The sequence below is a fragment of the Carassius carassius genome, chromosome 41 (genome assembly GCF_963082965.1).
Source record: "Carassius carassius chromosome 41, fCarCar2.1, whole genome shotgun sequence".
Classification (NCBI taxonomy): domain Eukaryota; kingdom Metazoa; phylum Chordata; class Actinopteri; order Cypriniformes; family Cyprinidae; genus Carassius; species Carassius carassius.
Genome location: NC_081795.1, coordinates 8240216 through 8266668, shown reverse-complemented (window position 1 = coordinate 8266668; position 26453 = coordinate 8240216). Strand labels below are relative to the sequence as shown.

The window sequence follows — 26453 nt, the reverse complement described above, 5'->3', positions numbered from 1 at the left end:
ACCGTTTCAAAATTTGAATTCAGACATTAACAAACTACTAAGAAACTCTCTAGAATCCCCTAGAACACCCTTGTAAACGCCTAGTAACACCACATAGTTTAAAAAAAAATATTACAATAATTTTAGTTCAAAATAAAATAAACAAAATGGAGAAATGTTGTCTTGGCAACTATCTGAAATAAAAGAAGTTAAAGTACTAAAATAACTAAAACTGAAAAAGTAATAAAGACACAAAAATGACAAAAGCAAATAAAATGACTAAAATCCAAAAAAAAAAAAAAGCTAATTCAAAATATTACTAAATTTTTGTATAAATAATAATAATTATTATTATTATTATAAATGATACTAACATAAGACTACTTAGCACATACCTAGAACACCACAGCAATGCCTTAATTAGCTCAAACACCCTAGAAATGGCCTAGCAGCATTAGAGGTAGGTTCACATGCTAGTTTTGCAAAAGCCAAAGGGCCGAACATGTAACCATGATGCACTCCAAAACTGCTGACAGAGCTGAAGGGAATGTCAGCCCTTCTTTGATATTGAGGATGCTTACAGATTTGTTGCTGTCCATGGCGCTAAATAAAAACCTGCAGACACATCTGCTTGTGTATGTGCTGATATCACAGCGAGCGACACCGCCACACTACCCCATTCATTTTCTCCAACATACTTTTCATGTACTAACACCCTCGAGCAGAAGCACTACACAAGTTTCTCCTAAATCACCCTCCGCCTCGCCGGAGGTGATTTATAACCCTGCAGACTATGATTTAAAACACATGGGATCGAACGTGTGTGACTCAGTCAGCATATAGTTGGCGACAGTACATACTGCTAGCCTCGTCGCTACATGTGTGGTTGAAACTCATTAAAGGCTAGCCTTAAACCATACATGGAACAGCAGTGTGGTTTGCAAGTGCTTCCGGTGTTGCGTGTACTGTGTAGCAACTGCTTCATCTCTCTAAGTGTCAGCGGCAAGGCCGAGCTTCACACGACTCACATGCAAAGAGAGCTAATTGCATTAAGACCCTGTGCAGCTGCATCACAGGCCCAGGTGCTGCCGGGTCCACAGGGAAAAGGGAGAGCCGCATCCGCCCAGGCAACCAGTAAGATGCAGACAAGCACAGCAGTTTCTTATAACAGCACTGCTCAGGGAGAATTTTGCTGCTACTTACACAAATTAAAAACAGATGCTCATTTGAGGGGCGGATATCTACACCAATCAAGTTAGTAGAAAATGTAATAGTTATTTATTATTTTATTAAATAATATAAAGTAATTGTGTAAGATTTTTTAATTTAACTAAATTTTAATGATACTGAATAAAAATAAATAAACAAAAAAGCCAATGAAATAACCACACTGTTATTAAAAAACAGTGAAAAAAAAAAACTTATAACAGAAAATATATTAATATTAAATATCAATATATTATTTTTTATTCTTTATTATCATGAGCAGAGCACAGTGGGGAGCAGATCAGTGAATGAGAGGGTAGTGTCATTTTACCAGTGTTGCCCAATGCAGCTGTACTACACTATGTCATAGCACAGTAGCGCTATTCCAATCAGGAACAAGTATAGAAATTTCCTCCCAGCACATTATTCGAGCGGTCTTTGCTTTTCTGGTGAGTATGAGTGGTACATTCACAGTCACATTCAAAGAGCAGAATACTGAGCAGTCACACTTCTCAGTGACAATGGCTAGATGGAGAGAGAAACATTTAAGCTTAACACTGCCGAGCTGTGCTGTGTGCCGTATATGCTGTTAAATCAATTAATCGCAATTAATCACATCCAAAAGAAAGGTTTGTGTTTACATAACGTGTGTACTGTGTATATGTATGTATAAATACACACACATACATGTTTATATTTTAAAAATATATATATACATACACTCACTCACATGTAATTGTAATTTATAAATACATTTACATTACAATATATTTACAATATATTAAAAAAAGATTAAGCAAATATAAAAACATATATAGTGTCTTTATGTTGTTTCTACAACAAATTGAATATTGAATATGAACTTATTGCAATATTGGCCAGCTATCCAATGTGTTGTGATTGGCCGAATACCTCAAGCATGTGACGAAAATGTTATGTCCTTTACCATAATTTAATGCCCAGTGCGACGACAAAACCATTAAAATCCATTATAAACTAGGCATTTGTTGCATCCAGTGGGGACATAATTATGGATTATAATAACTTACTACTGACTACTGAGTTTTTACACATTACGTCGTGCCGCGTAAACATAAAACCATGTCTGCATTTGTGATCAGAGAAACAACAAATAACAAACGCTACTCTACATTGCTCAAAACTCGTGTTTGAATCATCAGTGGCAAATCCTTTACATATGTAAACGTACTTACAGACTGAGTCAGAACAGCCGGAATTGTAGTCTACACGCAGGATCAGGAAACAGTCCTCCAATAAAAGCGTGTGAACATTTGTGGAGTTTAATGCAAATCTTCCCACATCGTGACGCAGAGATTCTTCCGGGGCTGTTGTGAGTGCGTACGACGCTGCTGACATGTTTTCTGGTGCGCACAATAACAAAGATAACACGTCAGCAGCATTGTACGTCAGCAGCGTCAATGCAGTGTTGTGAACGCACTCACAACAGACCCGGAAGAGAAGACAATGTTCCAAACCCATCTTACGGGTTTGGAACGACATGAGGGTGAGTCATTAATGACATAATTTTCATTTGGATGAACTAACCCTTTAATGTTAGGTGTGATTAACCACAATTTCGGATGTTTTTTATTATTTTGTAAGCATTATATATTTAATGTTTTTTTGTTGTTATATATCCATAATATGAATTCTTAGGGTTTTCTTTTTTGTGAAAAGTGATCTGTACATGAGATTTACCCAAATAGCATACTCATGTACACACAAACACACACATTCAATTGGTCCCCATCACAAGCCTCTTAAACAAACCCTTTTAGCCTCCATTTCCCAGCACTCTGTAAATGCACAGTAGATGATTCAATACATTTCTATTAGCATTTTTAAAGTGAATTAGCACTCAGTAAATTGCTGTGACCCTCAATAGAAATTAAATTGCTTCAGTCTATCAGACCATCAGTGTGATTACATTTGGTGGCTGAGGAATCTTTTCAGCTTTAAACACAATTATAGTACTGTTTGTTGGCTTAATGTCTGTGAAATGGCCAAAATGCGGATTGCCATGTATGGCGTTTTAAAGGTCAAAGAAAGCTCTGCGAGACAAGAATAAATAAGGAATACAGTCAGAATACAGAGCTTTGCGTATTTTAAATAAGTTAACTCATTTTACGACCGCAAGCCTTAATGTGATCAGTAAATCAAACTGTGCTAATGGCGGGTATATTAAAGTACTCACTTTCTTATTGACTCTAACGACAATGCATTAACACAAATGGGGGGTGTTCAGAATCGTTAAACAACACTTAACACTTTAAATCAAGACATTTGTCCGAACCCATATTCCCTGCTTAAGCATTAAATTCCAGTAGGACTATAAGACCTCTCAGCGACGTCAAGAAAACTCTCCTGGTTCGAGAGCGAAATTCAGTGCCCACCTAGTGTTTCTGGCCTTACCCTCTGTAGTCTTTGCTTTTGAGAGACCAATCGACTCTTTCTCATCCTATACAATCTGTCCATTTTCCCTGTCGTTCATCAGCCTTTTTTTTTGCTCTTTAGTCTGTTCCAGTAATGGCTTTGAACAAGTCTACTTGAAACTGTGCCAGATTTTAAAAGTAAGAGAGTGAGAGAGACAAAGAGGGAGGAGGGTGCAGAGAGAGAGAAAGAGAGATGACTTTTTGATTATTTTTCTAAATGACACTTCAGCCCTCCACCCTGGCTGTGTAATTGTGATTACTGTGCCTCTATTTTTGGGTGGCAGTGCTGCGAGCCAGCGACAGTAAATAGCTGATGCTCTCCACTGGCTTTAAGAGGACACAGGCACTAGGGGCTGAGCAAGGTGAAACGCCAACCGTCCTTCACGCTCCGACTCCAGAACACACTAATGCACCTTCCCCTAACCGAAAAGATGCCAAGTTTGCTGATCTAAGGTCAGATAGAAGAGTCAATTTAGGCTGTGGATAACCGCGCTGTTAAACTGTTCTCGTAAGCCGATGGTGGCTGTGTGTGTGTTGTTCTGTAATTACCAATGTAAACAGGCAGAAGTAACTGCAACAGTCCGATCTTTCATATTGCAGTTAATCTAGTTTGCTGTGGAGTTAGCTAAGTGCCGAGGAATGACTGATCAAATTAAGAAAACAAGCTGCAAAAGATAGTCCCTCGCTCCGTTCTTCCTGGAGGGTGTAATGGGCTCTTGGCAGACATTTAAATGTTCTCTTACACTCGCCGCTGTTGTTTAGCACATGAAGGTCAGCCTCACTGCCGAGGGCTGAGGTTACAATGGGGGTGAAGTTAAGGGGACAGGTCTGTTGAAGGAGGGTGCTAACAAAGCCAGACATGTGACCCCCCAACATTCAAGGTCATTCCTGAAAAAAACCAACTAAAAAACACTCCCCTCTGTATGAGTCATGCATTAAAATTAGACTGTCTTGTAAGGGGCCGTTCACATGCTGCGTCTAAAAACGCATGGAAAACGCTAGGCGCGTCGCTTTCTCCTTCTTTCCAAAGCGCTCGGGCAGTTGCGCTCCTGAGGCGTCTGCTGTTGCTAAGCAACCATGACCTGCTCTCTCCATGAAGACGCGGAAATTTTAGCAAAGGATAAATGAATTTGCAGCACTAAAAAATCGCTTGCAGTAGCTCTGCTAATAAATTTATTTCAAAATTCCTTCATCTTGGCTGAGCTTTCAACGTTGTTACGGGAAAGGATGAAGCTAATTGGTTGGTTCTTGTCACATGACCTGTGGTGCGCTTGCGGCTCTCTGAAAAGTTGAGATGTTTTTAACTCGATGCGGTGCAGACGAGCCTGGAAAAAACAAGCGAGTCGCACCGCGTCGCTTCCATTATGAGCGCGCATACCGCGCGCCTACATTGGAAATAACGAGCTTGAGCGCGCAAAAGACGCGATATGTGAAAGGCCCCTAAGTCTACCAGAGGTAGACGCAGAGTGTGCTAGCAACAGGGGTCTTCAAGTCTGAGCAGGTGACCACAAGCCCACCGTTCACCTTTAAGACTTTCTGCCTACCACAGCAACGTTTCCACCAACCACTTACACATTGTATATTTTGGCCAATGCATCTATTTAACTTCTGCCTACAACACTAATGCTACAATAAAGTATTCCTTGTTGCTTTGACTGGGTCAGAAAACAAAAGGTCAAAGGTCACAAAATACTTTTTTTCCCTATAATACAGATTTCATACTATGGTTTGATATGTACTAGAATGAATTCTCGTTGATGACATATTTAACTTGAGCAACAGAAGTACAGTCACCACTACGTCACAAAAATTTGAAGTGTATGAAATTAAAAGTCATTTGTAGTATATAAACAATAATACAATAAGAGACTTTCAAAAACATTAGAAAATCTAAACAAACTTTTGAACAATGTCATTTATGAATTATATTGCAAGGTAAAAAGTATTTTTCATACACAATATTTATTTGTTTGATTAAATTTTTTAAAGATGCAGCTTCATTTTCCCTTATACATACAATATGGTTTTGTACTTGAGTGAGGTCAAATAAGGTTTTTGTCTGACACATTAGATGACCCATCTCAGAAACACAAAGCAAAGGAGAGGAGTGGGGATAACAGAAAAAGTAGGGGAACCATGATTCTTCTGCAGTTGAAATCATTGTATCACCACCCACTGCTGTTGTAAGTGTCACTCTGGATAGGGTGCACTGGAGTGGATTAATGGTCTTATCATCCATTTGACAAAATAACACTTCACCTGACATTCAACCCTCTAGCAGGGTGGGATTTTTTATTACATTTTTGATTTGCCTTAAATCATAGTCTGTACCTGTGAGGTGATTAGTTATCACAGCCTGAGTGTGATGAGGTGTGAAAGAGTGCTGGAGCTCTGATTCCACAGTTGATGCCTCAGTCACGATCACTCTTGAATCATGACATTTCTGCACTGTTACAGTCACAGGAAGTTTTGAACCAAATTTGAAGAGTTTTCTGTTCTTCATAATATAAGAATAAACATACAGACCAAAAAAAAAAACTCTGCTGTAACGGCTGTATCAATCTGTTAAAAAAAAAAAATGAACTAATGTCCTTAATGTGAATAATTGTCAATGAATCAACACTAAACATCCTTTACTACACATTTTACTTCAATTTATCCATTGGGAACTGACTGAAAAAAGGGCTCTATATCAAGTGCTTTAAGGGAAATGGTTGAAAAAAAGTAAGGGTTAAGGATATGCTAAGTATATTTTTCAAACTAGGTGGCAGAATTCTTAATAAAAAAATTAAGTGAAATTAACTTGTTTTGAATAAGTTTGTGGATCTTGCTAAGTTTAACAGAGTAATCTAACGTTTTAGCACATAAACTTATTAAACTAAATGTATTCATGTAAGCTGTACTTAATATAATGAGTATTTTTAACGTTTCTGGTCATGCACAGTTCCACCAATAGGTGGAGTCGATCTGTGATCTAAACAAACTTTTGAACGGTGTCATTTATGAATTATATTATATAAAGTTTTCTGTACAAACTGTTTTTTAGTTATCCAAAATTAAAATTACCACACCACTTAGAAATTTTAAGGCAATTGGTTTCGTGACTTTTTCTAAGTAAAGCCAAATTATCACATTTTACAGTGCATGATCCTTCAGAAATCATAATAATATACTGATTTGGTGCACAAGAATAAAAAAAGACTATTTTGTTACATTATAAATGTCTTTATTTTACTTTGATAAATTTAAGCATTTCTGTGGGGGGGGGGGTGGATAAACACTAGTGTAAGGTGTAAGTCAGGTTAATTTTATGTTACGTTGACTTTAACAAAGACTTACTTTTAAGTCAGATAACTCGAGGCCGAACCTGCCACCCTAGAAGGACACATTTGGGTATATGATGCGTAAAATGCCAATGACGTTTTTGAAAATGACATAAAATAAAGACTGCTGCCTGCATGCCAGATGGCAGAACCTCTGAGAGTGTGTAAAAAATGAGGAAATGAGAGAGAGAGAGAGAGAGAGAGAGAGAGAATGAAGGCGAAATATTGTGAGGCTGTAAGTGTGTGTAGGTCAATCATTCTTGCTGACTCCGAAAGCTTAGCGGAGGTCAGGGCATCTTCAGATGACGGATACTCACTGCTCTCTCCTCGTATCTCTTACAATACTGCTGCTAATTATATCAACTACTTCAGTCATCAGCTCCAGAGATACACTTACCTCAGAGACATTCAGGACCATGAAAACAGATGACTGTATAACAGAGTAATCATGCATGACTCACTGAAATGCTAATAAAAACTATGTTTTGGACATGTTCTAAGGGAAATGCATAACCGCACAAAACCCTTTTATGGTGCCAGTGGTTCTGGGTGGTTGCTAAGGTATTCTAGGAAGTTGCTAAATAAACTAAAACAGAGATGAATTAATTAAGACATTAATACTATTAATTCAAAGATAATAAATATAATATACTATGATATTCTAGTCTCAGATATGCAAGATACTTTGTTTGTTTTTTTAGAGTAGGTCTAGTCACTTGAGCCCCATTCACACCGTGAGCAACACAGAGCAACAGAGTGACATAATCCCATTCATTTTCAATGGAGAGCTGGTGACTTTCTGCGACACGAGCAACAGTGACCATTGGCAAAGGAATATGGGCATGTCAAGTGGTGAGATTCAAGCGACAAAAGTTCTGAATTCTTCAACTTTATGCAAATAAGCAGCGAATTTTGCAAGCGACAACCAATAGGAGTGAAGTCAGTGGAGAGCACGTGATTCATCTGCTGTAGTGGAGTGTGACGGGGTAGCTAGGCAACCAGTAGTGGGAACGCCCAGTAGCGATATCAATTGCTAGGGCTTTAGAAAAGCAATAGCATCTCTTCAAAATAAACTGCATGATCACAAATGATGTAGTTTACCACTAGCACTAGGAATTTGTTCAATCCATAACACTATGTATGAGCAATAGCAATAGTGCTGCTTGCGCTAGCAATCACCACTAAAAATCTGTGTTTATAGGTTACATAAAACAGCTTCAGAGCTGAAGTCATTTAGTGAAGTCAACGCTCGGTTACGTGTGATATTTTTAAAGGCAACCCTAACTCATAACTCACGTTATCATCACAGTGTGAGATGAGGATTAGTGTGGACCACTTCTCCTATAACTGGTTTTTCTCTGTATAAAGTATTCAGATGGAAACAGACCACAAAGGAAGGGGGTGATCTGCGTGTGTGTGTGTGTGTGTTTGTATGTGAGGCAGAGAGAGAGAGAGATGTTTGACAGAATCTAATAAAGCCAGCCAGCAGAACTGTTCAACTCTACAGCTGCAGCTACAGTAATTACAAAACACTGCACCTGACAATCAGCCCCCCCCCCCCTCTCCTCTCCTCTCACTTCAGACACTTTTTGCACAGCTGCCGTAAAATCCAGAGCAAAGAGAAAATGCCACAGAGGTCAAGGTGTGTAATGAAGCATTCTGATAGTGTGAATGGATATTAAGTGCAGAGAGAACGCACTCAGTTTCCCCAGTTTGGCCTCTACTGGGGAAAAAAAGGCCCTCTTCTACAGCAGAGGCAGGAAAGTGTGCAAACTGAAGGTCATTCGGTGGCTCAGGAACAAGCCTCTGGAAATTGAGTTAGATGTAGTTGTTAACTGACTGTTGATAGAGGCTGGTAAAGTTGTTGATAGATTAAGTATCTTTTTTTAATTTATTGTTTGCACAACAGTTGCTTAGGATTGTTAATTGACTTGTTTGTGGTTGACACTAATAAAATTGTTGATAGACTAAGTACTAGTTTTTTCTTTCTTGCTTCATATGAAAGATGCTTAGGATTGTTGGTAGGCTGGTAGTAGTGGTAGTAGTTTGTGTGTGTGTGTGTGTGTGTGTGTGTGTGTGTGTGTGTGTGTGTGTGTGCGTGTGTGTGTGTCTTTTTATTAATTATTACATTGCAGGTGTTTACGATTTAGGTAAAGTTACTAATAATTAACTAATTAGTTTGTTTTTAGAAAGGCAGGTGATGTTTTTAATAAAAAAAAGTAATAAATTATTAATAAGTAATACATTTAAGTAACTCTGATGTTTATGATACAGTTGGTACAGCTATGGTCACCCCAATTGATGCTAAATTTGCGTTTTTTCTGCTAAAATTATCGTTTATAAGAAATATAACGATATATCGTACAAACTCAATATACCGCCCAGACCTAGTATCTGCTGAAACATGCACAGATAACGCAAGTGCATGACCGAGCAATTCTGATCTGATCGTTGCGCTTCACAGCAATTTGTCACAGGCTCGAAGAGCTCTTTCCAAGTTGCGCTCCTGAATTTAAAGACTCCTGAGTGAATGTCATGTGTAGAAAGGGCAGCAGATGCGACAGATGGGCTCCAAGAGTCTCTCTCTCTGTCTCCACCTGCTCACAAAAGCCACAGTAAAATATTGAGCCATTAGGGCCTTTTTTGTCAAAGTGAATCAGGTGTGATGGGGTGGGGTGGAGGATTGAGAAAGCGGAGGATAAAAGCTTGACTCCTGAACTCGGAGGCATAACGCCAAAATTCCTGCTCATGCACACACAAACGGCAGTTGTAGGGAAAACTCAGATCACTTGAGTCACTCCCTCCTTCCCTCCCTGACTTATTCTCACTCTCTCATGCTTTTCGCTCTCTCTTTCTCTCTCTCTCAAATCCTTCACTCAAAACAAGCAATGCTTTTACACGGTGCATTGTGTTTAATGTTCCAAACGCCAAATCTGAGAGGCTTGAACGCCGTCTCGGAAATCTCTCCCATGGCATGCATAAATTCCCACTAAATTGGAATATAAAAGACGTGCAAAATGAAATCTATTTGCAACAGCACATGTATATGTATTTTGTGCTTCTGAAAGGTCACATTCAGGCTTGTGCCTTCAACATGCAATTATTCACTCTCTAACAGGATTGACGCCACAGTTTTGTTTAGTCACCCAATATTTTGTTTAAAATATTTCTAGGCCCATGTCTTGTTTTATTTTCTGCAGTACTGAACATTGTTATTTTGAGACAAAAGTTCAGGGTATAAATACAGTCAAATGACTGTATAATGCAAATGCAGCAAATAATAATGCAGTGAGTCGCAATAATAAATGTCAAATTCGAGTTTAGAGATTTTAAAATAAATAAAAAACAAAGCATTAAAACGGAAGAGTTAGCAAAGAAACCTGAAAATGCACACATGCATTGTTACACTCACAGCATTACCATTCTATTATGAACATGTCATGCGCTATCAAGGTGACTAAAACAAAGATTTCAAACTAAACAGTTTCCATAGCACCCTGGAATGCAATAAAACATTAAATGGTTTTAAAGAGTCAACAATCAAAGTAAATTGCAGGCTTTTAAAAGAAAGAGTCACATTTTTCTCTTCTTCCTAAACAGTTTAGGAGCATGAAACTGAAATGAGATGGATGGGGCAAGTGTGTGAGAAAGAGAGGGATGGAGGAGGTCGTTAGGAAGCAGTATAGCAGCAGAGAGCAAGCTTGTTATCTGTTTCAGGGGTAGAGAGGCCGGAGCAAGGTCAGTCCTCCAGTAAAAGGGAGAAAGTGAAAATCAGAAACTTCTGTTGTAGCTGTAAAAAGTGCATTATTTGATCTGTCAAATTTAGACTTTAGTAACTTTTTTTTACAATTTGTTTACACTTTTTTTAAATACTTTTTAATAAAATATATATAAAATAAAAAAAGAATAAGAAATAAAATACTGCTGCAAAGTTCTCCACTAAATAAAATAATCTCAGTCTCAAACCAATATCATATAATAAAATATAATGAAAAATAACTATGATTACAGTGCAGCATTACCAATCCCAGCTTGTAGGCCTGCTAATATTTAAAATATATATATATAACTTTTCCAAAGTGTAAAGTGCAGCATCAACAGTTTCAGTTTTTAGACCTGCTCAGATTTCGTTATTGCGTTGAACCGATCGGAATTAAGAGCAAAGTTCTGTTTAAATGCCGACGGGAGCTGCGTTTGAATTACAATCGTTTTTTTCCCTAGTTGTAGTGATGTTCACACTCGTGTGATGCCTTTTGAAAACCTTAGGCCGGTGACACACTGGCATATTGCACCTGTCAAACATAGTCTATTTTGCCGTCAATACTGTTGATGGTGTCCTTTATCAGTAGGCTTTATATTTATGCTCAACATGAAGTATAGATATTGTTGTCGTGAAGACAAGAGCCTGGTCTGTCTGTGGCCTCCCTCTATGTTACCTACAGTAGCAGAAGCGTGCCAGCGCCGCGTCAGGCACGATTCTGGTGTGTAAAGACACAGAAAACGCGAAGCAGCCATCACGCAACTGACACGCAGCAGAAACGTCACGCAGCCAGTGTGTCACCGGCCTTAGAATCAGCTGCAGGGTGGAATTTGCACTGAACGCAGAGACTTCCACCACTTAATATGTTCGTTTGGAAACACGAAAATGTACCTATGTTCCGCACACAAAACATTGCATTCGGTCATTCGGTACACCCTTGCACCGTACAGAAAGCCCTGTACCGAAATGGTCCGGTACGAATACACGTACCGTTACACCCCTAATAAATACATATATACATATATATATATACATATATATATATATATATACATATATATATATACATATACATATATATATACATATATATATATACATATATACACACATGTATATATATATATATATATATATATATACACACATGTATATATATATATATATATATATATATATATATATGTATATATATATATATATACACACATGTATATATATATATATATATATATATATATATATATATATATATATACACACACATGTATGTATGTATGTATGTATGTATGTATGTATATAACAAAAAAGTGTGAAACTGAAAATATGTCATATTCTAGGTTCTTCAAAGTAGCCACCTTTTGCTTTGATTACTGCTTTGCACACTCTTGGCATTCTCTTGATGAGCTTCAAGAGGTAGTCACCTGAAATGGTCTTCCAACAGTCTTGAAGGAGTTCCCCGAGAGATGCTTAGCACTTGTTGGCCCTTTTGCCTTCTGTCTGCGGTCCAGCTCACCCCTAAACCATCTCGATTGGGTTCAGGTCCGGTGACTGTGGAGGCCAGGTCATCTGGCGCAGCACCACATCACTCTCCTTCTTGGTCAAATAGCCCTTGATGCCTTCAGTGTGACTCTACAATTTTCATAGTCATGAAAATAAAGAAAACTCTTTGAATGAGAAGGTGTGTCCAAACTTTTGTACTGTACTGTATATATATATATATATATATATATATATATATATATATATATATATATATATATATATATAAAATTACGTTTGATCCCATTGAACCTAGAGATGCTTTCATACAAATTAATATCATAAATCAGTAAAACAAGTACAGTTTTACTAATTTATTTTTTCAAAATATATTTAAAATAAAACACTAAAAATATACTAAATTTCACACCAATATAACCATGTTTTGTGACCACTGTGACTCTCAAATCACCCTTGAACAAATTGAATGCATCACAACAGACCAATCCAATCTGTAAAGCTGCTTGGAGACTATGTGTATTATGACAAGAACTATACACAAGTAAACAAATACATATCAAAATGGCAACTTATATGACACCAGAAAGTCTTTCTACAATTCACTCAAATACAAACTGATAGCAACAGCTATGATAGGATGACAGCAAATGGATCTAAAATATTTGATAGCACACAGCTCAAATCTTCATCCTCTGTAAAAAAGTTTGATTTACAGCTTGATTGTCACTCTCATTGAGAACTGAACTATGAGACAAAGTAACGGTATTTACCACTCTAAAACAGGACTGAAACCTCAACTGCATTTTGTGTGAATGCAGCCATTGATGAGAATGGAACAAGGAACATTAATGACAAAGAAACAAGAGAAAACATCATAATCACCAATGCCTTTAGAGTATTGTAATTTGCTCATGTCGTGTAGAAAGGGGGGCTTTGGTCAACAAAGCAAGTAAAATCCCCTTCATTCACACTTATTCTGTGTTGATTTCCATCCGCCTGCTTCTTCTTAAACAAAGGGATTTGCAGTCTGTGCCAACTATGGCCAGCATGGCATCATGAGGGAAGAGCCAATCAGTACCACAGGACTGGGACAGAAAGTAGCCTCCATCACATCAATGACTAAAATCCTACTCACTACTGATACAAAATAATTAGCAGAGATGACACCTCCACCCCGAGCACAAGACTCCAAGCCACCAAGGTGCAGGAGACTGTGAAAGACTTAAAAGAGCTCCCTTTGACACCCAGGGTGGTGTGGTCAGCCTGTTTGGACCACTGCAACAGATCAAACGAAGAAGAAGGTGGGGTGAAAGTCACTTTTTCGCTCGCTTTCTTCTTGCAGTCGCGTTTTCTATTTATCGTACCAGAACACGGCATGCATCTCTGCTTGATTCTCTGCAGCATGTGATAATTTTAATTACGTCTGGACCCCTAAACTGAAGTCAGTTGGCCTTTCTTCTCCTGATGCCGCCACGCTGTGAGTGATTTAGTCTTTCGTTTGGGTGCCCTTAACGTTGGCACTTCAAACAGACACACACCATGCAATTAGCTTGTTTTTTTAGGTTTTTTTTTTTTTCTTTACTTTTTTTATGTGTTAGTTGTGTTTACTGCTTTACAATTCATTTTATTTTTGGCCTTTTTTCCACTATCAACAACAGAAATTAACCAATGAAATGGTAGTTGAATTGAGATGGATAAAAAAAAAAAAGTCACAAGCCAGAATCAAACTTAACCACTAACACCATAGCTTCGACTTTAATTTAGTAATTCATCCCCCAGACTCCCTGTAAACCATGTTTTGATGCTATTTGAAATATGTGGCCATTCAGAGAAAGTGCTGGAAAGCCAAACATACAGGACCGTTTGAAAATGCTCTGGGGTCTCTGAGTGGTCTTGACAGCAATTCGTCAGAAACGCAGATTGAACATCAGCGCTTGTGGCTGTTGTTTGGACGCTGGGGAAGCAGTGTGTTGTCTTTAAGGCGGTTGACGAGGGCACAGGGCCCTGACCCCTTCTTTGCCAGCCCCTGTCCCAACCCCCCACCAGCTGTTTGGAAGGATGGAATTCAACCACCTGTTGTGCAGAGAAATTAGAGTGCTTGTACTAGTCTTCTTTTTAACAATCCAAATCATTCACTCGAAGTTCAGCTCCTGAGGCAACAGCACCAGCAGGCCGGTTGACTCCTCATCAATGTCAAGATGAAACTGACAAGGTGACGTTTCAAAAGAATCCCTGCGACATTTCATATCATATTCATACCCCCCCCCCCCCCCACGATGATAAAGACTGTCGGGAGGGCCTAAAATACACAGTAAAACTTATTCGCAGACAGTGAAATCAATTAAAATATCTATCTCTCCTTTAATCCATTTCAAGGTGACATTTAATGGCAAGTTATTCTTGTTGGAAACCTTCAGGGGACGATAAATCAGTCAGCAAAATATAATTCATTTTAATGGATTGCGAGTGTTTTTTTTATTTTCATAAGTCAAATCTAAAAAGGATCACTGCCTGGGAAGGAAGCCAGCGTATAGGGGAGGAGTGCAGCGGGTGATCGGGCTCCGCGCTGGAGTGGCTTGCCTAAGGAAGTATCATTTCCTGAAGTCTGGTATATATCTGTCATTGCAAATGTGTTTGTCATTAGAGTACGGAGGGATATGCCCAAACTCGCTCTAGCATGTGGTGTCTATCCAATCATAATCTGACAAAAAGCTTTAAAGATTCACTACAAATCACTACATAAGGTGAATTTGCTTGTTTAACTAAATATAGGCATATAGTCATTACTTAGACGCACAAAAGCTCTTAATTTCTCCATTCCTGTTCATACTGTATCAGTTGAATCTTCATGAGGGACTACTTAACCTTGGCCTCTCTCTACACCACTCCAGGGGATCCATCTCCAGTTACAATATACCCATAACCCTCACAGTGCATATTTCAACTGTACTGTAGTCTTCAATGACGCATTATTGTGCCTAACCCGGGCCTGTGGAGTGGGATGGAGTGAGAGTTAGTTAAAAAACAAAAACAAAAAAAGCAGGCAGGTAATGCATTGGCATTTGAGTTAATTAGCATTGTAGCCTGTAGAGTCCTTCACCTCTTCCTTGCATGCTTGCCCCAAACATGCTTGCCCCAGTCATTAAGAGTTCGCTGAAGCACACAGACATATGCATGCAATGAATATATTTATCAATTCAATCTCCTTCTTCCATTTACCCTTCTTGCCTCCCCCACCTCTATCTCTGCATCTACAGAAGCAACACAGAATAGCCCCACAGTTGTTGACACTCATCTGAGAGAACATGCCCTTTAAGAGAGGCTGAGTCTCTGAGCGGATTCTTTCTAATTGTGTGTGGATGAGGCCGTTTCTTCTGTCTTATGTGTCTTTTTCAATCTCTCCCTCACACCATGTTGGCACCAGTCCACTGGAGCCCCTACGCAGTGCTAGTGTATGTTATACAGCCATTCTTCGCTGTGTAAGCCCGGTAATTGTATATGATGTCCAATACCTTTGAGGCTTCATTAAAGCTTTGCATCATGCTGCAGGGAGAGAAAAAAAACAAGCTGTACCTTCTAGTGAGCATAAGGTGGAAGGAGAGTGGGGCACAGAAACAAGGCCATTTAAAGCTTTCAAAGCATTTTGAGTGGGAGAGGTAGTTATCCCAATGGGACATTGTTTTATGTGTTTTTTCCTACCTTATTCGTGCACGACGTATAACAGCGTGTTAGCTTGCAGGCAGCCCTGCGCCAAATAAGCACCCATGCTGTCAGCCCAATCAGATTTTGGAGGGACACTGAGGAGAGACAACTCTAGTTATAATTTCTCTCTCATCGCTGCGTATTTCTCTCGAGCTCACACTGACTGTTTTCATGCTGAGCATTTAAATGTTCTCATTTCTTCGCATCCGCCTCTTTTAGCTGATGAGAGATGTACGAGCTTATCAATCTTCTCCGCCAAAGGAGAAATTAAAAAAATAATCACCAAAAAGCGCTTCTAAGAGTTCACAATGGACCACGGTCTGAATCAGGCTGAGATAATCCTGTTTTCCAACCGTCACGTTTGAGAGAGAAAGAAGGCTGTCACTCATAACCTTTGCTTCCATGTTCCTGTAAAGCTTTGTGGAATATCAGCACAGTGCAGACTTCCTGTGAGCTCACGGCGCAACGGAACACAGCAGTGCCTCTCTCTCTAAGAGCCAATCTGGCAGGTGGAGGCTTATTTGAGGCCACATCTTGGAAGCTTGAAGATCACAGAAGCCCCCCTGAGTCAAAAGTTATTACCACTCCAAGGCTATCTCCACAGGTGAATGGGTGGTGCCAGTAGGGGGATTTGAAATGTCATGGTCTCTATAGAAATGGGACCCTTTTTTTCCTGGTTAAATCCTAATAGAGAACCGAGCTGATTTAATTGGTGCACTCTATGCCTAGGAATTGTTGGAAAAGATTGCAATCGTCCGGTGCTGCTTCAACCACAGTGGAAATGGCCACAGCTGATCTGATAGTGCCACTCAATGCAGAAGGTTGAGCTGAAGCCGAAGCAGATCTTTTAACGAAAATCCAAGAAAAACGTTTTTCCTGAAATGTTTCTTCATTCAACTTCCATCTCTCCCTTCAACCTAAAATAGCCTGCGGTTTGAGGCTTGCTATCTCTCTGAGATTTGCTCATGTTAGAGGGATTCGAAAATCCTTCTCAATCTCCTTAAAAACGGCTAGCCCTTTAAACAGATGTGACCAGACCCAAAGGTGCATCTATCCACACATGACCCAGTGACTCAGATCAAAGGCAATCAAGATAATCTGTGCTTACAAAGAGATCCTGTTGGAAGATATATCTGGTTTATATGCATAAAAGTAAAATGACTAGACACTTATTCAATACTAAAACAACCTTATTATAGACTATAATAAGAATAAAAGACAATATGTTAACAGTGTAACGCTATTTGTAAACCTTAAGCTTAAACACATCTTAATTAAAACCCAAACACAAATTAAATACAGCTTAAACTTGTTATCTCCTACGTAAAGCTTCAACATAGCTGAAATGTGCACTTACAAGTAAGAAAACCATCTGCAACCCATAAACCAAATCCATAAAACACATTTTAGTGTTAAGTGGTCACAGCTAATGTCAGCCTGTATGACGCAACATTGGGTCGCCACAGCTCTGATGACATCTACAAGACCTTGATTCCAGATTTCATGCCTCTTAAATCATCTTGGAGCACAGGGACTTTGACGAGGAAAAAGCAATTAACAGAGAGTGATTAGAGTAATTAAGTTAGCCAAATGTGGTCCAGCTTTTTCCATTGGACGACGTGATTTCAAGACACCTAGGTAAATAATGCCATCAAAGACGAAAACTATCATTCTGATGGGTATAAGGTAAAAGTACAGGGGCCTTCTGGTGAATACAAGGCAGCTAAACAAAGTCCAATCCATCACCGCAAGGTTATAAATGATGTACTCTGGGTTGGTCCTGAACAACAAGCTGTACTGCCGATCTACAGACTTGAGGAGATGAGAAGGAAAAGAGTAAAATCAAAATGGAAATCATTCCCAAGAAGCAGTTTAACTTCCAATTCTCCTGTGGGTGTTTTAAAATTATCCCCCCCTTGACTCCTGGAAACACAGCCAATACTTAGAGCAAACAAAGGTCAGGGAGAGTGTTAAATCATTTGTCTCTTTTTTCTTCCAAACAGTCACACTAAGCAAGATCTTGGTGCCTGTGCATTAGAGCCTGTAACCGTGAGCGAGTTGTTGTTTGAAAGCTTCTGAGCCGCAACTGAGGGGAAATCTTCTGGGTACCCTGCGTTTTATTTTTCCTTCAGAAAAATGTTTTAAAGATCATTTACACACCAACTGTTAGAAGACAGGTCCCTAGTGCATTCTGCAATGAAAGAAGAAATTTTACGCTTTTTTTTGGTTTTTGTTAATGTACAAAAGCGTAAAACAGTAGTTTCGCACAATTACAACACATTAAACATTAGGGAGGTTGAGAAAGTGGACGAGGAGACTAGGGGGTCATATTTTGGCCTGTTAGCAACAGGCTGTTCCATATCAGTTATATCATAGGTAAATTATTATTACTTACCTATAAGGCCCTAAATGGTTTAGCTCCTGCGTACCTAACTAGCCTTATACCATGCTACAACCCATCACGCACCCTAAGGTCACAAAACGCTGGACTTTTGGTAGTTCCTAAGATAGCAAAGTCCACTAAAGGAGGTAGAGCTTTTTCACATTTGGCTCCCAAACTCTGGAATAGCTTTCCTGATAACATTCAGGGTTCAGACACACTCTCTATTTAAATCTAGATTAAAGACACATCTCTTTAGCCAAGCATTTGAATAATGCATATCATAATTTGTGACTGCAGTTGTATCTGATCAAATACGCATTATTATTTTTTAGCTTGGATTAAACTAATTAATTTTACTTTGTTGGAACAGCAACTATGCTAATTATGTCCCTATTTGTTTCTTTGTTTAACTAAGAACTAACAAATATTGCTACTTACTATGCAACAACATAATAATTGCTTTTAATAGTGTTCATGGTCTGGTTGCCTACATCTTGTATTAATTCTTCTGAAAATTCCTGTCATATGCACATAAACTGATCACCACTTATAAGCTACTACTAAATATTGTAGAAACTTAATTTTCTATAAAGTTGCTTTGCAATGATTTGTATCGTAAAAAGCGCTATACAAATAAACTTGAATTGAATTGAACTGAACATACATAATACATAATTTACACACACACACACATAATACTATTATAAAAAAATAATACATAATTATGTAATCATGCTTTCAGATGATATAAAACCGTAACATTACTTTGACTTCCTTGGAGAGGAGTTTTAAAATGTGAGGTGACATTTAGATTTTTGAAAAAAAGTTTAAAAAACATGTTGGATGTGTGTCCATCCAAAGAAAAACAATGGAGAAGAAAAAAAAAACGAAATGAAAGAAGAACAGAGATCAATCTCAAGGCGTGTGAGAGCATACAGAGACAGAAACAGAGCGAGGTCTGGGCCGGAGACCTCAGCCCTTCCCAAAATCAATTGTGTTTTCAATCTTCACAAGAAGATTTGGTTTCACTGGTTAACACAAGCACTGTGAAAGCCATTTTGAGACCTTGTTAAAGACTTGGTGGTGAAACAAATACAGGTGTGGGCTCAGATCGGCAAGGATGAGAGGAGGGAGGGAGACGGGAGGATGGGAGTGGAGGGAGGGAGGAGTCTGAAGAGAGTGCATCATCTTAAAACTAATCCCAGACAGTTCAAAAGCTTTTTCTTTTCCTCACCTTCCCTTTTCATCCCTCACTAGCTCCTCATTTGTTTTTTTCCCTTCACTCCAGAGGGCACTGGAGAGCAGGGAGCCTGTGATTGAGTATTTCAGCCACCCTTAAGAATTTCTACCTTTTGTTAGTGACTTCCCACTTGTGCAAGGCCACTGATGTGTGGAGAACATTTAAGGGCTACAGGCTCCATAGAAGTCCGCAGGGATTTACTGCTAACCCTCACAGTGAATAGAGGACACTTCCCTGGCCAGTCTATGGAGGAAAGCAGTCCAAAGGGCCTTTTGATAAGAAATAACACATCTCTGCCCAGACAATGAAGTTCCTGCTAAGACATTAAGAGAAAATAAACCATGAAATGCTCACAAAGCTGAAGCTGTACACTCTATACTCCAAACTAAATCAAGGATGTGGAAATTCACTGAAAACAACATATGAGTTACACATAGCAGAAGCAAAAGTTTGATGTTAAATCTTATCCGTTTTCATACAGTCCATAGAGGCTTTTGTTAATCTTTATTATTTGCTTATGCACAGTCATTTTAACCTTTCAATCCAATTCAAATCATTTATATAGTGCTTTTAACAATGGAGATTGTCTTAAAGCAGCTTTACACAGCGTCAGGCATAAACCCTGAAACAATGGTGCTAAAAACCAACAGCGAGGAAAAGCACCCGGAGTGAAAAAGAACTAACCTTGAGAGGAAGATTATGTGTTTTGAGACAACTTTGGACGGACGCCATAACTCTCACTCCTGAACCTCTGTCATGTTTCCACAGTCTCACTGTGTACATGAGGAAAATGCACCTGAAATAAACTCTTCACACTGAATCCACAAACACCTCTCGTTAAACAAGCTTATCAAATCAGACTTTAAGGGCTCAGTGATGCAGCAAGGCTTGCAAAATAAAGCAGTGCACTGTTTTTATTACCCGAGCCTGAGGTAAATCGAATGCCATTATTAAATGTTAGCGGTTCACCAGGTATGCTAAATTAACTAACAGTGAGTGCTCGGGATGCAGTCATTACATGCAGTCCACTGTCCTCACTGAATACTGAAGCTGAGAGAAAGAGAAAACTGTGACATTTCATTACAGAAACATGACAATACACAGTCTGTCACTAAACTTGTGATTATGGTTTAGTTCATCCAGCGTTCAATGCGGGCTGGTCAGTGAGTCATGAGTCAAAACCACAGAGCAGAGAAAAAGAAAATTTGCTTTATGTCAAAAATAGAGAGCAGGACGCTCTGTGGAGAATGAACATTGATTTTCAAAAATCACCCAGATGATTTTCAGTTGGATTTTTCACTTTTAAACACAACATAAAACCAAAATTGACCTTATTTACTTTCTAAATCAATTTCCCTGGTCTTACTGTTAATAACTTATCAGTGTACGTAATGCTAACTACTTAAATCAAAATGTGAACATTTTCTCTGCTTCTGAAACTAAATTTCTTTCCTGCTTCCTGGTTTATGTATATATATATATATATATATAATTTTTTTTTTTTTATTATTATTATTATTATTATTATACTAAATATCTTACACAAGCTAGATAAAATGTATATCTAGGCTGCAGGAGGTTAAAGCTTTCCCCCTGAAATGGTAGAAGTTGGCTCTCACCCAGGCCAAAATGGGAATCAGGACAGAGGAGGAATAAAGGCCTGATTGTTGCGGAGCACTGGCTTGGAAAAAACTCTCAGGCCTAATGAAACTAAAGCCTGGCCACAGCAGCGCATCGAACACTAAAGTGAGAGAGCTAGAGAGAGTGAGTGGGGAGGGTGGTAATGAAGTAAACAGGAGTTGTTTCAACTTAGCAGAATAAGTGTACTTTGTTTGGAGATTTACGCCAAGCCGATTACAATAAATCTATGTCTAAGCATAAGCCACCCTATGTAATTAGGGCACATGAAGGTTTATGCAGGGAGCAAGGCAGCCATTTACGTTCTCATCACGTTGAATGTACAAAAGATCTTAGCAAGATTTATAATCAAGCCATGCCAAGTCTGTTGTCTTAACACATATAAAATGTTTTGGAGGAAACAAGTGAAATTATTTAGGCATGCCTTCTTCTGAAAGTAAAAAGGCAACATGCTGCAATAGCACAAAATTACGGTTTGTTAATGAAAAGTAGATCTAACTCACAGAGCCTTTGTTGGAAGGCTTGTAAAATCTTAATACTGCAGTGTTGTGCAATAAATGCCACCTAGTGCTGCTTAAGTGTGTGTGTGTGTGTGTGTGTGTGTGTGTGTGTGTGTGTGTGTGTGTGTGTGTGTGTGTGTGTGTGTGTGTGTGTGCTGTCATAGCACAGAAAATGCGCTCAGGAAGAACACAGCTTCTAAGAAGACAGATCCTGTGACCCTGCTGCCCCATGCCACCTGCTCTCCTCCCAGGATCCTTGTTCTCTCCCTACCCACCGCTCGCCGGGAGACACTGTTAATTGGCCTACACACACACCCCTATGCACACACACACAAACCTCCGGGTATCAGCCACAGTGCGGCCCAACCTCCAGGTGGGCGGACTTGCAGAGTCATCAAGAGTTTGCAGCAAATGAACATCTTACTCACTGAGAACTCACTTTGAAGGCTCGTTTTTCCTTTACTCAAAAGTGTGCATCCAACGGATGGTCAATTTGTAATTTTCTTGTCTTAAGAGACTGAGACATTTCATTAGCCTGCGTGTTTGCTTTGCAACTTATAAAAAACGAGACACTGAGCACTGAGGTCTTTAGCGTTATTGGATCACACTGCCCATTCTAAATAACGGTCTACAGCTTTAAGTAAGGACGGCAGACAAGTATGCCTCAGTAAACCAGGCTGTGGCAAGACTAATATAGTATTGTGACCTAAGAAGCTACAAATCCTCTGCCGTTGCTTTAATCATAATGATTTAGTGGTTGTCTACTGCCAGCACTGGCGCTGGTGAAAACACCCCCAGGGCAAGATGTACAGCACAGGGCAAGTAAAACATCTGCATAATTGAGTCCTTCAATCAAGTCAAGTGTGTGTTAGGTCCACTCAGACAAAGCTGATTACAAACAAATGGAGCTGGGTATTTATACAGAGCTTGAAATAGAGAGAGACCGCAAACTTACTCAAAGTCATATCATACAGCAAACAGAAAAGTTAATCTGGGCCGTACAAATATACGGGTTGACAATCCGTCTTCTGCATGTGTATGGTAGATATCAGGCTTAAAAAAACATACATAGTAGGAACAGGTAAAATCATTGATTTTCAGATCCCTGAATGATCCCGATCCTAATTTATAAAAGCCCAAAATCAATCTTTTACTCTATGCCTGTACTCAGTTCATACATGATAATAACAAATGACTCTTTTGAATCAGTTATTTTTAGTGACTCAAATCTATGCAACATGATCAATGTAGCTTGATTCCCGGTTTGGTGGTTCTAATTTACAAAAACAAAATTCTTTGAAAATTTGAAAGAATAACCTGTGTATAAATTACAGCATTAGTAGAAAAAGATGTTATTTCTTTATTGAAGGAATATATTAGGATAATGGGCATTATAACTAAAATAAACCCAAATGAATCAAATCGAATTTAATTAAAACAGGAATTAAATCAAAATTAATCAAAAGCTTATGTATCAGAATACTATGACATATGCAATCTTTTCAGTGAAGTCAACATATTTGTGGCTTGCTAGCTGTCCAAAAAAAAGCATTTTAACATGGAAAAAAGTAAACACAGCAGCTTTAAGCATAAGGTCTTTGCTACTATATCCAGTGGACGACAGAAACCAGGCAAACACTGGTCTTTCATCTCTAAATGGCCACATCTAAAATGGCCTGCTTGAAAGTCTTGAAAATGTCCATTGAAGGACAGCGTTTCTCTTCATATGCAAACATCTCTCTGTGAAATTAGCCAAAGGGAAAAAGAAAAAATGTGATCTTACCTTGCCAAACTGTTCAAAATACTGCTTCACATCTTCAACTACTGTGTTAGCTGATAATCCGCCTACAAATATTTTCTTTGTTCTTGTGACCATCTGGAAGAGAAGAGAAGAAGACAAGAGATTAGGCCCATGTGAAAGCACTTCAGAGGACATCAAACGCACAGGAGACAAAGAGGAAGCTCAGAACTGGAAAAGAGGGAATTGGGAGATGACCGGTTATGGATTTTGTGTCCCACGGGGAGATTGAAGAGGAGGTACTGTGTGATTTGTTGAGTGTGTGAGAGTGTGGTTGGGGACCAGGCAACACCTAGCTTCCGATGCTGCTTGCATTACCTGTTCTTTCTCTTGCAACATAACAGATTTGACACTTTTTGGTTTCACACGAACACAAACACCTGAGCTGCGAATGGTGTTTTTCTAGTGTTGCGAAGACCCAACACTCAATCCCCCATTCCATCTAAGAAAATTGGAATAGGAATGTTTCAGAGGACAGTTCTCAGAAAAAGCATGTAGAGTAGGCTACATGGATAGACCTTAAAAGACACTCTAATTGAGTTACAAACAAAAGGTGTCAGAAAGCTGGAAGTCCCCGGGCCTGACGGGATCTCAAACCGGTGAGAACAGACAGTAGTAGATGTCGCAGTATTGCAACCAGGCCTATTTTTCAAAACACAATTAACTCTCCCTGCTGGAGAGATGTATGGAGCGCCAAGACTGACTTCTCTTCATGCAGCAATGTTAATTGTGTTGAGAGCTAGTGCACTGAGATCAAATAGCCCACCTATCATATAGGGAAATGATAACGGCTAACAAGAGAGCTCCTCAGGCAATGTTAAGCCCTTTTTGAAGTTAACAAAGAGAAGAAACTTGTAAAATTCCAGCTTATGTTCGACCCGTGTGGATTTCTATTAAATGTGTGCTTATTGTCAGAGCTTTGATGCAGCAGGTGATCCCTATATGTTATGGTGCTCATGCTGGAGACAAAAGTTCAGATCTGACCTACGTTTTGAATATAGATATAGTATGAATATATATAGAGAGAGCGATGGATAGCTGGATATGCATGTGGATGGATGGATCGAGAGAGAAAGAGAGACAGGCAGACAGACAGACAGAAATCCTATTTCTTTTAATGATTACAGGCCTGTTGCATTTACTGCCTTGGTTTTGAAATCTTTTGAAAAAATAGTTAGGAAGGGGATTTTAACCTTAACACAGTCAGCACTTGATCCTATGCAGTTTGCGTACAGATCAGGTAGAGAAGTGGAAGATGCCACTTGTACCTTACTAAATTTGATTCTAAAACATTTGGAAGGTAAATAATTATGTAGACTTGCTCTTTATTGATATTTCTTCTGCTTTTAATTGTTCAGCCTCATATTTTAGCAAAGAAACTTGTTGAAAATCTTAATTTAGACTTAAATATTGTGTGTTGGTTGGTTGGAAAGTGCATGTGTACTGCTGTCTACACAAAGAACTGGCTTTTAAGGACAATAAAGTTGAGTAAGACAGACAGACAGACAGACAGATAGATAGATAGATAGATAAAGCAATTCTTCAACTTTGTGGAACGCTGCTAGTCAAGCTGGTTAGAGCTGGTAAACTACCTTCGATCAGCAACAAATCAGCTAAAAATTTACTTAAGCCAGTAGAACCTTGTTTTTCCAGCAAGGATGAACTAATTTCCTGTCCCCTCTTATTGTCTTTTCTCTATAAAAAGAGGCAAAAAAGGTGCACTTATTGACAATGAGAGAAAATAAGCTTAAATTGTGCATTCTAGCAAACCCCGGGTATTTCCCAGAGCCGAGGAGACGGCGTAAGAATTAAGCAACCCTGAGCATTTATTTCTACTTCATTCACATCCATCACAGACAATCTTGGCAACAGGCACACTCAGCCCTCTTCTCAGCTGGCTGTTTCCCAAACCCTCTGTGAAGCACTTTCACTCTCATCTGCACCCCACCATGGTTAATCTGTCTGTCTTTTCCCCTGTCGTTTTGTGCAGGCCCAAGCCGCCCAACGTGTCAGTGGAGAGTTAAGTTTTTAGTGGCATCTTTATGTTCTCTGACAGCACCAGCTCCTGGCTGATGGGATTCCTCGGGCCCTAGAACAACGCAATTATTCTGTCCATTTCTTTCCATGGTGACAAGAGACAACAGCAGGCCTTTGCTCCTTCTGTGCTCCCTCTCTCGCACACCTCTCGGGACTCAATGAGCAGATATGCCGCGCAAACATGTTGTGCTGCTAATTCGGCTAACCCATTAGTATTCAGATGCAATAATGACAATGACAATGACAGGAAGCATGTCTGTGGCACTGTTTTGATTCTTTTGGTTTTGTGACCCTAAAGGCTCGAAAGAAATAGTCATTAAAAACAGACAACAGACTACCAAACGTGCAATTTGATTAGCCACCACTTAGATAGAAAAAGCAGATAGCTTGCCAGACAACCCTTTATTATGGGACTTGTCCTTCCTGAGTGTCTCTCTCTTGTCCTTGTTTCTTTTTGCTGCTGTTGAGAAGGCAGCTTTCTGAACACAGTGCTCTTTTTAAGGTATTCGTGGGAATAATCTGCAAGTCATGTGGGAGAGGTACCAAGCTAACTTCAACAGGTATAGACTAAGAGGTGTCAAGTACAAATATCTTCATCTCACCCTGAACCGGTGTTCCAGTGAGAGGAATGGGGCTCGAGCTTTGCACTCGCTGATGAGGAATTTGCAGCTTCAAATCTCACACCTCCATGTGCAGCCTCTCATTAACCGTGCAAATTTGAAAACACCTCTTTGTCAGACATTGGGGGGGGGGGGGTCTAACATAGTTAAGATGAGAAAAGATGTTTCAGACAAATTAGAATGGCGAAAAAAAAAAGTTATGGTGCGAGTATATTCTAAGGAAAAAAACTAAAGACGCGGACTTTTCAAAGGGATGGGAAAACGTCCAGCGAAGTGATGACATATCAGAGAAACTTTTGCTATCGCAAGAC

The 26453-nt window shown here is 39.2% G+C and overlaps 1 protein-coding gene across 8 annotated transcripts in view; it reads right to left on the bottom strand.

The window, feature by feature from the left end:
* Window positions 1–26453, bottom strand: part of LOC132123564 (RNA-binding protein Musashi homolog 2-like) — a 275563-nt gene that overhangs the window by 168171 nt on the left and 80939 nt on the right. For all 8 annotated transcript variants that reach the window (XM_059534264.1, XM_059534263.1, XM_059534265.1 and 5 more), the window contains exon 6: window positions 23471–23563. In XM_059534264.1, the coding sequence (XP_059390247.1) occupies window positions 23471–23563 (93 nt within the window). The remainder of the gene's footprint in view (window positions 1–23470; window positions 23564–26453) is intronic.